Raw genomic sequence first — 14,271 nt, 5'->3', positions numbered from 1 at the left:
CACACAAGGTGCTGAGATGCATTCCCAGCGCCTTACATGCTGGGTGTGCACCAATCCTAGCATGGGCTCGGGCTTTATAGCCCTAGCCCAAGCCCAATGAGTGTTTTTTAGGTCTATTTTGGAGGATTGTTTTGGTATATTTTTTTAGGGGGGTTTAGGTCCATTTTATTTGGATCCACCAGCAGCCTCCCAAGGCTTTTTCGTATTAATCTACAAAGACTTTTAAAAATATTAAGTTACCATGACAAGATCGTCGAATTTTCTCCATATGAGAAGATGAGTTAAAACTTGAGTAATAAACTAGAGAGCCCGTGTGTAGGGGCGTGCACCATACTTGAAAAAATCTCTAAGTATATAAAGAGGAACCATGAAGGAACCCATATTTAGAAAAACTCTTAAGGGAGTGTGGTGAGATACAAAAGACTCCATACTTAGAAAATATTTCTAAGGTCAAGGAAACTTATAGAGAAGAAACCTATACTTAGAAAAATTTATAAGTGACTGGTGGAAACCCATGGAGGGTGAGCCTATACTTAGTAAATATTCTAAAAGGATAAAAGGAACCCAAGAAGAGTGAACCATGAGGACGTCCATACTTAGAAAATTTTCTAAAGAGCTAAGAGGAACTCAAAGAGGGCGATTCTATTGTACTAGGATAACCAAGTTCATCCCTTGAAGAGTGATTGCACTAAAGTGTGAAAGGTATATGACCTCTCTAGTTCTGGTGTGGGGGCTTGGAAGCCCCCCACTGAAGAGTAGTGCCAGTCTGAGATTATATTAGAGAGCCAAAGATCCAAAATCAACCCCTGATGAATTGGTGAGAAACCCTTAGACATCACCTGGAGAATAAGAGATCACATGTCAACCCTTGATGAATTAGTGAGAGGTCATTAGGCATCACCCAAAGAATGGAGGATCCCATATCAACCCCTAGTGAATTGGTGAGATGTTCCTATACATCACCTAAAGAATGTGTCAGTCCAAGATTGCATTGGAGATCTATAGATAAGAAATGTATATCAGATATAATATTTTTATTGCAAAAATAAACCTATATTCTCTCTAAGAATTGTGGTCCTGATGTGATCTAAGTGCCAAATATAGGGGAGATTTTTTCAAACATGTCACAGAGTTGGTAGGTGTTCACCATGGCTACCATAATAGCCTTGAATGGGTGATCCCATTTTGATTCAACGGGGTACTAAATCTTTAGGCTACATCAAGCGCATATAAATTGGTCCCTCGTGGTTTTTCTCCAAGCCTTTATTTCTATTAGGAGAATGATTTCGCTTAGAAGATCTATACTAGTTTTCCATGTAAAAATAAAGGGGCCCATGTCGTAGCAAATTGAACTCTTCCACCTGTATATGATTTTTCATAACTTGTTTCATCTTGAGCAAGCTTTTATTTGGTAAGGCATAAAATTTCTTTAGAGAGCATATTTTCTTACCTCTCTTATTAAGGCCTATAAGGCTACTGGCTCAAGGAATTCTTTCACATTGGGCATCTCTTCATTGAATCTCTTTAAATATGATTGTGTAGACTCGCCCTCTTGTTAGGTAACACCAAATAGCTTCGTAGAGCTTTTATTGGCTGGTATACTAGTGTTGAAACGTGCTACTAGCTTAGCGTAAAGGTCATTAAACTCTTCAATGGAGTTTGTCTCTAAATTATTGTATCATACATGTGTAGACCTTCAGAAAGTTATGGGGAGGATTTTACACACTAAGCTATTGTCCTAGATGAACAACTCCAAGTTACCGCGCACATTCTATACATACTCTCTCGGGCCAGTCAGGCCATCATAGTTGTCCAAGCTCATTTTTATGAAAATATAATCCTTGAAGAGTCAAGTTTTCAATACTCTTTTGGACAAGGAAGAACCCCTCCACTGATTGGGGTTGTAGTCATTCTCTTGGGTATACTCATGTACAAACCGTCTTTTAGTCATTTTTATGTTAGGCTCTTAGGATCCTGAGGATTTTGACATGGAACGACAGTTATGTGTTCATCTACAGGCTCTAGGTGAGACTGGTGGTCGTGGCTTTAGGGTGTTGTGTGTTCCCAAGGGTATTAAGACTTATTGGGGTGGTAATGTCTGATTTTGATCTTGGGTTTCCAACACGGTCTGAGTTAAGAGTCGCTCCTAACTAGTGAGTTGTTGAAGGTCTGGTTGGTAAAAGTGTTCGTGGTAACGGGTAGATTTGTCATGCATCCTAACTCAGGTGTGTTTTGGTTGTATACCATGGAATGGCCTGGAAGTGCTAAAAATAAGTTTTAGAAACTGATGGTTTTTTTATTAGTTTCCCACAGACGATGCCAACTGATGAGTTCTAAAATCCAAGATTCTTAGGAATAAGGTTGATATGTTGGATAATTAGTTAATCTCTTAGTTTAAGCAATCTGATCTATTCTCTATAGTCAAGGTGTCTGGTGGCTTGATATAGAAAGCTCAGGTGGTTAGTAGTAGCAGGTGATGTCCGGTAAGTCAAGGTGGCTGATAACTATAGTAGTAGCAGTTGATGTCTGGTAAGTGAAGGTGGGTGGTAGTTGGTACTTGAAAAGGGTCCTCTTTGATGGACGTGAGGACTCTCTAATGGTAAAGTCGATAATTTTATAGAGTAAAAGTGTAATGATAATTTAGAGAGATAAGTCTGAAAATATATATGTTGAAAGTCTTAAGAATAAAAAGATTATGAACTTTGAGTATGAAGAATTCATTATGTATTTATAGCTCATTAATCTTGTCTTTCTGTATAGAGAATGGGTTGAAAAGTAATTTCACCCTTGTGTTAGGGTGGACGCCCAACACTAACTGGGCACACACGTCATCTCAATATTGGGTGTGCTCTCGGCTTAGCATGGACTCGGACTGCCAAGCCTGAGTCCAATGAATTTTTTTTAACCTATTTAGGAGGATTCCCTGGGTTAGTTTTATTTGGGTACATCACATGTAATGTTGCTGACCGAATACATACGTATAACATGAACTCAATAATTTTAGAAGGGTGAGAAGCTGGGTATATTTTCGTTGCGAAGCCTATTAATCTACCCATACCCGGGGAGTAGGTATGCTTCCTAATTCCTATCCACGTGACCTATTTTTGTGAGCACACGGTCAGAGAAAATAAAATAGTTTGAAAATGTGGACCGCTGAAAAACTTACCCTGCATTTATTAACAAGCTTGAGCCTGGAAAGAAATGATCCAACCCAGTCCCACGTCTTTATAAAACTTGATGGCAGCATCTCTCGAACAGTGAGGTGGGCCATAAGATTATTTAGGAGGCCTTCCATATAATTTCCAGGTAGGTGGATCAATTTATCCTGGAGGGTCCTAACTCCTCAGAAGTTTTTTTTTTTTTTTTAATGGATTTGAAAAACATAGAAAATTGAATAAAAATAAATTGAACCATTATTGACCCTCAGATAATGTAGTGCTACTATTTTGGCCCTTTCCCGTCAAATTGATGTTTTTCTTGCGTTTTATTTGGTTAATTTCATTTTACACTCTTGAAATATACTATATATAGAATACTGCGAGGACGATACAAGCAAAACTAGTCACAGGTGGCATGTGCATCCCATTCCGCCACGTGTCCTCCTCTCGTACCTCATCATCATTGTCACACGCACCCATTCACCTAACAAGGCATATCCAACGGTCGCCAATACAATTAAAACAAGTAGGACCCATTCAATTCTTTCCTCTGGTTAATAAATCACTTCACCCCTCACGCACATGAAATTAACCCCTTCTTTGGTGCTACTAAAATACACCGCCATTACCAGTGATAATGCATGCCCTAAGAGACGGCAGGTTGCTAGATGGGCTGATAACGGGCCTTAAAATTAGGAAGTTTATTGGGCCTGGCTCGAATGGGTGATTGCATTTAGGGCCATTCTGTGGGGGTGTTATGTGTGCTTCTGGCCATGTTAGCAGATGGAAATTAGAGGGCTAATTTGAAGCTTGCAATCAAATACGAAGGCGGAGTTACTCTGTACAAAGAGATTGTATTTTTCTATTCATCACATGAGAAAAGGGGATGCATGCATATCATTATAAAAAATTAATGCATGTTTATTTTTTAATTTTAAAAATATTTTTGAAAAAATTTAAAAAAAAATTATTTTTTTATTTTCTTTAAATTAAAATTTTTTTGATCTTTTCAGATTATTTTAATGTGCTATATCAAAAATAATTTTTATATATTTTTTTAATAAAAATATTTTAAAAAATAATTATTAATATACTTTCAAATAAAAAATAAAAAATATATATATATAAAAAAAAGAAAGATGGATCCCAGGAATAACGTGACTTGATGCATCAAGTTGTGGGGCCACATTTACCCTTCTGTTTCTATGTATATACAAGGAAAGGAGCACACTTGATTTACCATTAGGCTCTTTATTAAAAAAAATATATACACATGAGAACCATGGTAAATCCACTGTTCGATAAACTTCTTATAGGAGATAAATAGTCTTTGATCTATTAGTTATCATCGTATTCAATTTGAAAATAATTGCAGTTTTTTTCTCTTTTAAATACGTTGTGTAATGACTATGTTGTTCCAAGGCAGAATTTTTTGGAAGGCTGAATGGGTGCTGCAATTTGATCTTTTCAATTTTTTTTTTAATAAACAAGTAGAAAGGTGGCGATTTGATCTATTAATTAATAAGAATATTATTTTTTAAAATTTTTTATTATGCAACATACGAGTGAGTGAGTATGCAACGTGTAAGGCTAGTCTCAAGTCCAAACAATGCTTTTCAGGGTAATATTGGAAGCACATCATCGTTATTTTTCCATTGGTGTCACGGTGTGTATATGATGGTTGGGTTATAGTGAATTTTTTTTCTCTCTCTTCTCCTTGCTAAAATATAAATGTGCCATTTAATTTGATTTTTTCTTTGATTTTACCCCTCATCATTTGATTTTATTAATTTTTATATTAAATGTTGTCCTCATTCCTTTTATTGTTGTTTATTTGTTTTTATTATTTTTTCTAATTGAATTTTATTTTCAATTTCATCTCTTAGTATTTGATTTTAAATTATTTTTGTATTAAACTTAATCCTCATTCTTTTAATTGTTATTTTTTTTTGTTTTGGCTCCTCTTTTTATTGTATTTTTTTTAATTTTATCTTTCAATATTTGGATGATTTAGAATTTTACTTTATTATTTATTATATTAATATATCATCGTATTAATATTTTAAAAAAATTTCTTCCAGCATGCATTATGTTTTTGAGTTTATATCATTCAATAATTTTTATATATTAAAAAAATTGATCCAAACCACAATTTAACACTAGCCAATAATCTAATAACATTCTAATTAATAGAGATATAGTAAAGTATTCTATATAAACAAGTAAAACAGTTGCAAGAAAATTCTTATTAATTGAGTTCTATGATTTGAAATATATATTAATTATAAATATAAGACACTTATTATCAAAACAATAATTGCATACTAATTAGCCATATAGTAGATGGTCCAGTAGTAAGAGTTTGGGACCAAGTGGTTTGCTCCCCCTGTAGTTTTAAGTTCGAGCCATGTGGTTGCTAATATGATGGTCACTGAAGGCTTACATGGTCATTAACTTCAAGGCCCGTGGGATTAATTGAGGTACGCGCAAGCTGGCCCGGACACCCACGTTAATCAAAAAAATAAAAAAAATTGCATACTAATTAACATTAACATGTATTGAAATCAATAATGTAAAACGAATCTCTATTAGCAAGTGTGTAATCTAAAGATATAAAATTTATAACAGCAATTGATTTCTAGCGGAGAGAAGAGAAGAAAATTTGAGAACATGTTTTCATTTTAGATAAAAGGTCAAACTATTCTTATTTATCATACATCAGAAACCTCCATAAACAACATATCAAAATTTCTTTCTCTACATGATTTCTGTTTCTTTAGTCTCCATCTCTCTCTTCTCGTCATGATCTAAACCCAAATCAAGCTGTCAATCTACTGTTTTTAATTGACTTCTCTTTCTTTTATTGTTTGGAACTAACCAAATACTTGTAATTTCCGGTACTAGGCAAAGCATAAAGCATGGCAGTGCATGTATCAATAAAAATGGAAGTTTTTAAGTTTTAGAGTTCGAATCATATATTCGATTTAATGTAGAATTTTACAATGGATGTATTAATTTTCTAGTGTAACAAGGAGCGAGACAAGAAGAAGAATAATAATAATAAAAAAAAACATTACTTCCCGTCGACTCTCTCTTTGTTCAAGCACTGGCACTTCCATTCAAGGGCTAGGCATCACTTTGAATGTTATTTATCATTAAAAATAGGAGAAACATGGCTGCTAGCATCTACCTCAGCAACAATTAACAAGATACTTGGAAGTACGTTTACTATTAAGGTCTAATTGGATGTAATTGTGGAGACGTGATCGATGACTATATGTAGACATCTGGGCGTAAACTTTGAAGAATTCGTTGAATTGATGGAGGAATACGTGCAGATACAAAAACAGAGAGGTTTGGGTTCCCGTTTGGAATATCTGGGCGTCCTGGGTTTGTTAGACCAGTGTATATAAAATCTTGATCTTATTTCCTACCCAAGAGCCTGGAATCTACTGGGCCTAGCAAAACCTCTCCAAGAGCAGCCATGATTCAGTAACCTCTGACTTCTTCGGCGCAACTTCTGTGTGCTCAGTTCAGACATGGAGAAACCAGTTGCGACGCTAGACAAAGGCACAGCATGCACTTCATGGAACTACTGTGGCCAAAGACTAGCCACTGGTCCTGTTAACGCGTCACGTGACCCTGCTTCCTCTCCCTTCACTACCACCTCCAAAATTAGGGTTAGTAAGTTCAGTCCCCCTTTTTTTTCGGTTAAAATTCGTTAATGCACTTCATGGCAGATGGAATTATGGGACATGAGTGGGATGACCTTAGCAACCTCGGGAACTGATGGGTGGTAAGATTGTGGCAATCCAACATGAAAGGGGTTTGGCATGAACAGGCTGCATTTGAACCCACAGCCTAGCCCCTGTATCATCTTCCAGGAACCACTGTTTCCATTGTTGACTGTCCTTTCAACGCTCCCAGGAGTCCATGAATAGTTCCGTGCCGTACTGGAAATTAAAAAGAATAATTATTTTCAATGTGTCTTATACGAGTGACGTTTCATGCGTACCCATCATAAAATTTATGAGTATCCAAATGTTATTTAACGAAGGTATTGTTTGAAGGCGTCCATGTGTTTTTTTGAAAATCTATTTTTTTATATTTTAAATGATTATTTCTAGTTGTTATTGGGGTGTAATGAAGTGCTGATTAAAAATAAATTTTTAAAAATAAAAATATATTATTTAAATAAATTTTTAAATAAAAAACATTTAAAAAACTGGAAATAGTCTTATGAAAAACAAGAACAAAAGCTAGGAATGTGGATAGAGTGGCAAGCGAATGACATTGACCCCCGACAACTTGAGAAGGGGTTGGACCGTTTGAGGGACGAATCCCCTGTGGTTGTTAAATTGACCCCATCAACTTGAGAAGGGGCTAGACGGTTTGAGGGACCAATCCCCTGTGGTTGTTAAATTGCTTGAGAAAGGGCTGGACGGTTTGAGGGACCGATCCCCTGTGGCTATTAATTAATACCCTTCATTTGGTTTATTTGTTGTTTATTAATTTGGTCCGCAAATTGCAATTGCTGCTTGAAGGTTGACAACGTGGCACTTGTCCCCCACATATTCCTAGAATAATGGGCCGTTATGGCAAATGAATTTTTTTCATCTTTTACAGGGCGTCCAAACCGTCTGGACATTTTTTCACCAGAGAAGTTGAACGAAATTTTGTCGTCTCCTCCGCTCGGCATAAAAAATTAGCATTTACAATTACTGTGCAGAGCAAATGACAGTTACATTCGTCAGACAGACGACACTTTGAGAAACTTGCTGATGATGCTTCAACAACTTCAAGAAGTTTGGGGTAATGTTTATGTTTAGATAATAAATTAATCTTTTACTTCCGACAATCTTATTATTATTTTTTTTTATCTATGATGGCTGATGTCTGGTTTCTAATACCTGCAAAAGACGTCATTCAATGAATTTATGGACTTTCTAAAGCTTAAACAAGTATATTTTTAGAGAGAAAAAAACCGTATTTTGGAGATAGAGAAATGCTCTGTCAAATATTAAGAAAGGAGATCCTTCTCATCTTTATAGCTTACCTTTCTTTTTATGTAGAAGAGAGGCTAAAAGGAAGAAATATTTCTGACTCATTGTCTGAGGCAAAATATATTTGACTTATCAGAGGTAATGTCTACGACGTGTCAAAGGATAAAATATCTCTTGTCCGAATATGGAACTTGAGATTTCTAGATTTAAAAATACTTGGGCTCAGTCGAGGGACGATTTAATTGAACACATTTTTTTAAAATATTCAACCATGCAAATTTACTGGTGATAAATGAACCTTGGTACAGGACAAAGTTCTTGTCCAGTGTCCTCCTATATATGCAAGGCGCCATCTGCCCTCCCAAAAGCAGAAACAACATAAGAACAATCGTCGTACAACATGGCCAAGCGCTGCACAAAAGTCTGTGTGACAGGAGGTTCTGGATATATTGGTTCCTGGCTCGTCATGAAGCTGCTGGGGAAAGGCTATACTGTCCATGTAACATTGAGAAGTTTGGGTCTGTCTTTCCTCTCTCTTTGTTACTTTTTTTGTGTGTTAACATAGATGTCTTACATGTTCTCTTTGTATCACAGGGGACAAATCCAAAGTAGGCCTCCTCAAGTCCCTACCAAACGCAGACACCAAATTAGTACTGTTCCAAGCTGATATATACAATCCGAATGAGTTTGAAGAAGCAATTCAAGGGTGTGAATTTGTTTTCCATGTTGCCACTCCAATGCAACATGATCCCAAAAGCATTCAGGTCAGCCTCCGTGTTCATTAAACTTGTAGTTAGGATTTAAATTGTGGGCAGGCAATTAACGTATATTTTTTAAAGCTGGAGAACAGTACAAAGATAGAGTGGAAGCAACCATTGCTGGAGTGAGGGCTATAGCTGATATTTGCGTCAAATCACGAACTGTTAAGCGTCTCATCTACACCGCATCTGTGGTGGCAACATCACCATTGAATGAAGATGGAAGTGGCTATAAATCTTGCACGGATGAATCCTGTTGGACTCCTTCTGATCTATCACTCACTTATGCCAATGATTATGTTCTGGTATTTCTCCTGTCTTACTCTGAATTACCACAGTATGAAACTTGCTCTTTCTTTTCAAAAATTACAAACAACTTGAAATCTTACTGGCTTTTTTTTCTCTCCTTTTCCATAGGAATATACAAGTGCAAAAACATTAGCAGAGAAAGAGGTTTTGAGCTATAATGAAATTGGGGATGCTAAACTTGAAGTGGTGACTCTTGCTTGTGGTCTAGTGGGAGGAGAGACTATACTTTCCCATCTACCTTTGAGTGTACAAGTGATTTTTTCACAGATTTCAGGCAACATATTTGGTTACTATCAAGGTTTGAAGTTCATGGAAGAGCTTTTGGGTTCAGTTCCTCTTGTTCACATTGATGATGTTTGTGAAGCACATATATTTTGCATGGAAAAGCCATCAATGAAAGGTAGATTCCTCTGTTCAGCTGCCGATCCAACTGTCAAAGAAATTAAAACTCACCTTGAAGAAAACCATCCAGAATTCATGATAGAAGAAAAGTAAGAATTCTTCTCTAATTCTGATCTTTATATCTTTTTTGTGTTAGATAAATTGAATAGTCTGATTTTGATTAAAAATCCCTCTTGAGTAAAACCTTCGTATTGTCGTTGTTGTCATCTCCTTCCTTTCTTTCCTTTTCTTCTTGCAAGAGAGAGGTTTCAACCCCGAGTCTCTGTAGGAGACGCGGAATGTAGATGTTAGTTGAGATATGATTAGCAGCAACATCCATTAAAATATCATCCCGTAAAATGAACCCTTTTTTGTAAAAAAAAATTCATTCGATCCTGCTTAGAATCAGCATGTTATTTCCTCAAACAACTAGAGAATTCATTACTACATGTGACATTTTCAAGCCAATACAAGCTTGTCCAGCTTATGACATAGTTTTGAAAAAAAAAAAGAAAAAAAAATGGGGGCGCATTCCATATATATTTTCTATCTTGATTTTGCTAATAGGAATGACTAAGTTTTGATTTTAGATTCAGGGAAGAACCGGAGACCAGAGGAATCAAATGTGATTCATCAAAGTTGATCAAGATGGGCTTTGAGTATAAATTTGACATGAGAAAAATCATTGATGATAGCTTGGAATGTGGAAAAAGGCTCGGAGCTCTCCAATTAGTTAATCAAATTCAGAACTCAACCACATAAATTTGTAGTTCTATTTTTTCTTTCAGATATTAAATTTGCAGTTTGATGTGGTAACTTTTTTTATTATTATTTTTTGTTGCTTGGTTTTAACAGTCACAAGCTAGACTTTACTTTTTGGGCCATGTAGAAAGCCGAAGTGAATAAACAAATATTCTTTGAAAAAAAAGAAAAGTCGTGATTTTGCATCCTGAACTTTATAATTTTTTAAATTTACCCTTAAATAGCAGAAATTGACAGAAAAAGTTCTTTTAATGCATTTTTTTTTATTAGCAACTCCTAATATAAAAAAAAACTCATATTCATCTTCTCTTTTATTCTCTCTTCAAACTCTAAATTGTAAGACATAAAAAACTCAAAGAAAGGCCCAAGAAGCCAAAAAAAAAACACATTGAAATCCCAATTAAATCTATCTTTAAAATCGCAATTTGAGAATTTTTTAATTATAGAAAACCCATTAAAAGTCACTGTTTTTCTTTTTCTTTTTGGTTTTGAGTTTTGAATAATAATTTAATTTGTGAATTTACATTTCAAAGTTTAGTTTGAATCGATTTTGGATGGTTGTGGTTGATGATAATATTAAAGTAAAAGAAGAGATTTTTTAAATAAAAAGAGAGAGAGAGAGAGAGATTTGATTGCTTCTTTTCTATGTGTTTGTATTTTGTCATCAGCGAAGAAAGAGAAAGGAATTAAAAGGATATTATGAGTTTTTTCTTCTTCAAATGAAACTCTAACAAAAAGGGCAAATTAAAAAATATATATATTATATAATTTGAGGTGAAAATCAAGAATTTGTTGTTCAAAGGAGTATTTATGTTTCCTCTTAAACTCAGGGAGATATTTTACACCGTATAGTCTTTCTTTTTGCTAATTCGCAAATCCTTAATTCCCTCAACTATGGCACGTAAAGATGGCTAATATTCTATTAGGAAGTTTTTGATGTTGATCTGAGCGACATGAAATTAATTAATTTCTGCTCCAATTTAGGTTAAGAAAGGTCAAGAGAATTATTTTTTATTGAATGCATGCATGTTTAACTTCTTCTTTTTTTTTTTTTTTTTTTTATATAACAATGCTTACGTTTTACATGGACCTAGCTAGCTACTAGTAAACCAAAAACACATGAACAATTCCTAACTTGATGAGCATATATTTGGATTTATACCCATTGTTCCTATCTCGATGAAGATAGATTTGGACTTATTGAGATTTTTTTTTTAGTTTAACGTGGATGTCCGGGCCAGCTTGCACACATCTCGACTAATCTTAGGGGCCCTGAAGTTAACGACCATGTAAGTCTCTAGTGGTCATCATATAAGCAACCACAGAGCTCGAACCTGAGACCACAGAGGGAGCAAACCTCTTGATCTCAAGTTCTTACTACTGGGCCATCACCTCTAATACCACAAAGATATTTTGATCAAAATCCAAACGCTTAATAATATGATCAGTGATTTTTAGAACTACGGAAAGGTTGGAAAATAATTGATACATGTATATGTCATTAATTGCCCATAGCAAATTGAATTCAAAGCCTTTACGTGTACGGTTTAGACTGCCTATTTGTCTATAAGATTTATTTTATACGTTAGAGATTATGATATTGCGTATGAGATCAAGAAAATAGAAAATGGCAGGATACTCGGGATTTTTGCCAGCATTGATGACGTTAGTGATCCAAAGTTTGTAAATAAGACAAGTATTAGAGCTATATATATATAAGTTCAAATTTATAATTATTTAGGGGTATTTAAAAGTGAGGTAGCAGTTGCGGTTCAAAGTGTTTTTCGTTTGAAAATGTATCAAAATAATATTTTTTAATTTTTTTAAAATTATTTTTGATATCATCACATCAAAATGATTTAAAAACAAAAAAATAATTTTAAAATTAAAAAAATTAAATTTTTAAAAAACACGATTTTAACTGTATTCTCAAACACTTAGGAAAATAGTCGCCTCTACCCCTGAATAGATAAAAAAAAAAAATTAACCATATGAATGATGGTTAGGTCACCTAATAACACACCTTGATGTGTTTCTTGACATAAACCAGAAGTCTTAATTTGAAGTAAAGAAAAAAACACTAAAAAATAATTAATTTGAAGTAAAGAAAAAAATAAAATAAATTCAAATTTTATCAAAAGCGCTTTTGAAACTAAAAAATAAACGGGGTTAGTCCCTCTACATTTTATTTCATTTGTTTTTTTATCCAATTTTGGTTCTCATTCTTTTAATTGATTTTTTATCATTTTTTAATTTATTTTTTATTTCAATTTTATCCCTCAATATTTTATTTTATTTTTTTATTTAACTTTGGTCCTTATTCTTCTAATTTCTTTTTTTCTTTAATCTTTTTTTATTAAGTCCCTCATTATTTTTTTTCATTAGTTTTTATACTAGATTTGATTCTTATTGTTTTGATTATTATTTGTTTTCTTTTTAATTTTTTTATAGTTAAGAATTTTATTCAAGATTTAGTTTTTATTTTCTGTAAAGTTATCTTGATTTCATGACCACAGTTGTTGATTTCAAAGATTAGCATGATTTAACTTATTTTTTTTTAATGTCATCATTTGATATTAGATTATTGAACCTTATGCTTTTTATTTTTTTCATTTTCCTTCCTCTAAAGTTATCTCGGGCATCAGGTTAGTCAAGTTAACAAGGGTTGCTTTGGTCTTTTTTTAATATTTTTTAATTTTATTTTTTAACATTGAGCTGTTAGGTCTTGAAATTTTTTATTTTTATGCTTTTCTTTTATGATTATCCCGAGTTACAGGTTCATTAGGTTAATCTAGTGTGATTCAGGTTTTTTTTTAACGTTGATCTTTTTTTTTAGATCATTTTAAGAAAAAAATAATTTTTTTATCTTAGTCTTATTTCGTGGATGATGGATTAGTAGAGTGAACCCGAGTTGACTTGGGTTTTATATATATATATATTTTATCTTTTAAAAATAATTTTGTTGGGCTTTACTATTTATATTTTTTTTAATCAAGTAGGTTCACTCAATTTATTATCATTTGATTGAATATCATTTTTGATGCTAGAAAAAAAATTAACCCGTCGTAAATCTAGTTGTGCACTAAATGCCTTCACTGGCTCTACGATCTCTAGGGGTTTGCTTTTTCTTTTTTTCCCTGGGAATAGCTGATCAGTTCATTTGGGACTGTTTAAACCAAAGATTTGACAGATTCTTCGCCATCCTTGCCCTCTTTCTATCTGTTTTGAACTGTTTATAGTTTGTTTTGCAATGATTAAACTGCTTCAGTGGTTGTCTTCTCATAAGACTGTTTGCCGCGTTGTTCGCATCACTGAGTTGAGGCTGCGTTCTTTATCTTTCCTTTTTCACATCAGTTGTCTCTTCAAGATTCTTCGATTGGTTGCTTAGCCTTTCTTTTCCAACCAATTTATGGGTTCAATGGCTTTTGTCTGTGCGTTACTGTGTTTTGAATGATGGTCTCTTATTGGAAGGCATAGATGGATAAATAAAAAATATTGGAGCGGTTTTTGATACACATGAAGTGTCATTTCAAAACCTAGCTAGAACGCTACTTACCATCAGATATTCAAATTCAGGAACAATTGTTATTTAGGATCAATAAATGGTTGATGATAATAATACATCATTTGGAAAAGTATTTTAGGCATATGATTCTTCAATTGATGGCTACTAATTAATTGATTTTTAATGTATATATATAGATTAATTACTTCATATGAGAGGGTTGAAAAGCAATAACAATGTATCGTGGCCAACACCATCCTAAATTTATGTTATGGAGGACTGAGCCGAAGTCAACAGCAATTTTAAGGGTGACATTTAGAGAACCTCGAAAGAAAAGTCAGGAAGGTTCTAGGCCAGATCAACGACATTCCAATAAGTTACTTTTCCAGCAGCTT

General features: G+C 34.0%; 1 protein-coding gene across 1 annotated transcript; it reads left to right on the top strand.

Annotated features, from left to right (window-relative positions):
- The first annotated feature begins 8,441 nt into the window (after positions 1 to 8,441).
- On the top strand, positions 8,442 to 10,542 carry LOC7467097 (putative anthocyanidin reductase). The gene is made up of 5 exons (XM_024603237.2): positions 8,442 to 8,679; positions 8,756 to 8,925; positions 9,012 to 9,224; positions 9,337 to 9,719; positions 10,200 to 10,542. The coding sequence occupies exons 1-5, from the start codon at positions 8,562 to 8,564 to the stop codon at positions 10,369 to 10,371; spliced, it is 1,056 nt and encodes a 351-aa protein (XP_024459005.2). The 5' UTR covers positions 8,442 to 8,561; the 3' UTR covers positions 10,372 to 10,542.
- Positions 10,543 to 14,271: the final 3,729 nt, after the last annotated feature.

Source organism: Populus trichocarpa, chromosome 1, assembly GCF_000002775.5.
Source record: "Populus trichocarpa isolate Nisqually-1 chromosome 1, P.trichocarpa_v4.1, whole genome shotgun sequence".
Lineage (NCBI taxonomy): Eukaryota > Viridiplantae > Streptophyta > Magnoliopsida > Malpighiales > Salicaceae > Populus > Populus trichocarpa.
This window is presented reverse-complemented; position numbering and strand designations above follow the sequence as displayed.

Excerpts from the sequence above, each read along its gene's own strand:
- LOC7467097 (XM_024603237.2), top strand. The coding sequence starts at position 8,562 with ATGGCCAAGCGCTGCACAAAAGTCTGTGTGACAGGAGGTTCTGGATAT. Across the intron at positions 8,680-8,755 it reads TGTAACATTGAGAAGTTTGG|GGGACAAATCCAAAGTAGGC; the intron begins GTCTGTCTTTCC and ends TTTGTATCACAG. Across the intron at positions 9,225-9,336 it reads ATGCCAATGATTATGTTCTG|GAATATACAAGTGCAAAAAC; the intron begins GTATTTCTCCTG and ends CCTTTTCCATAG.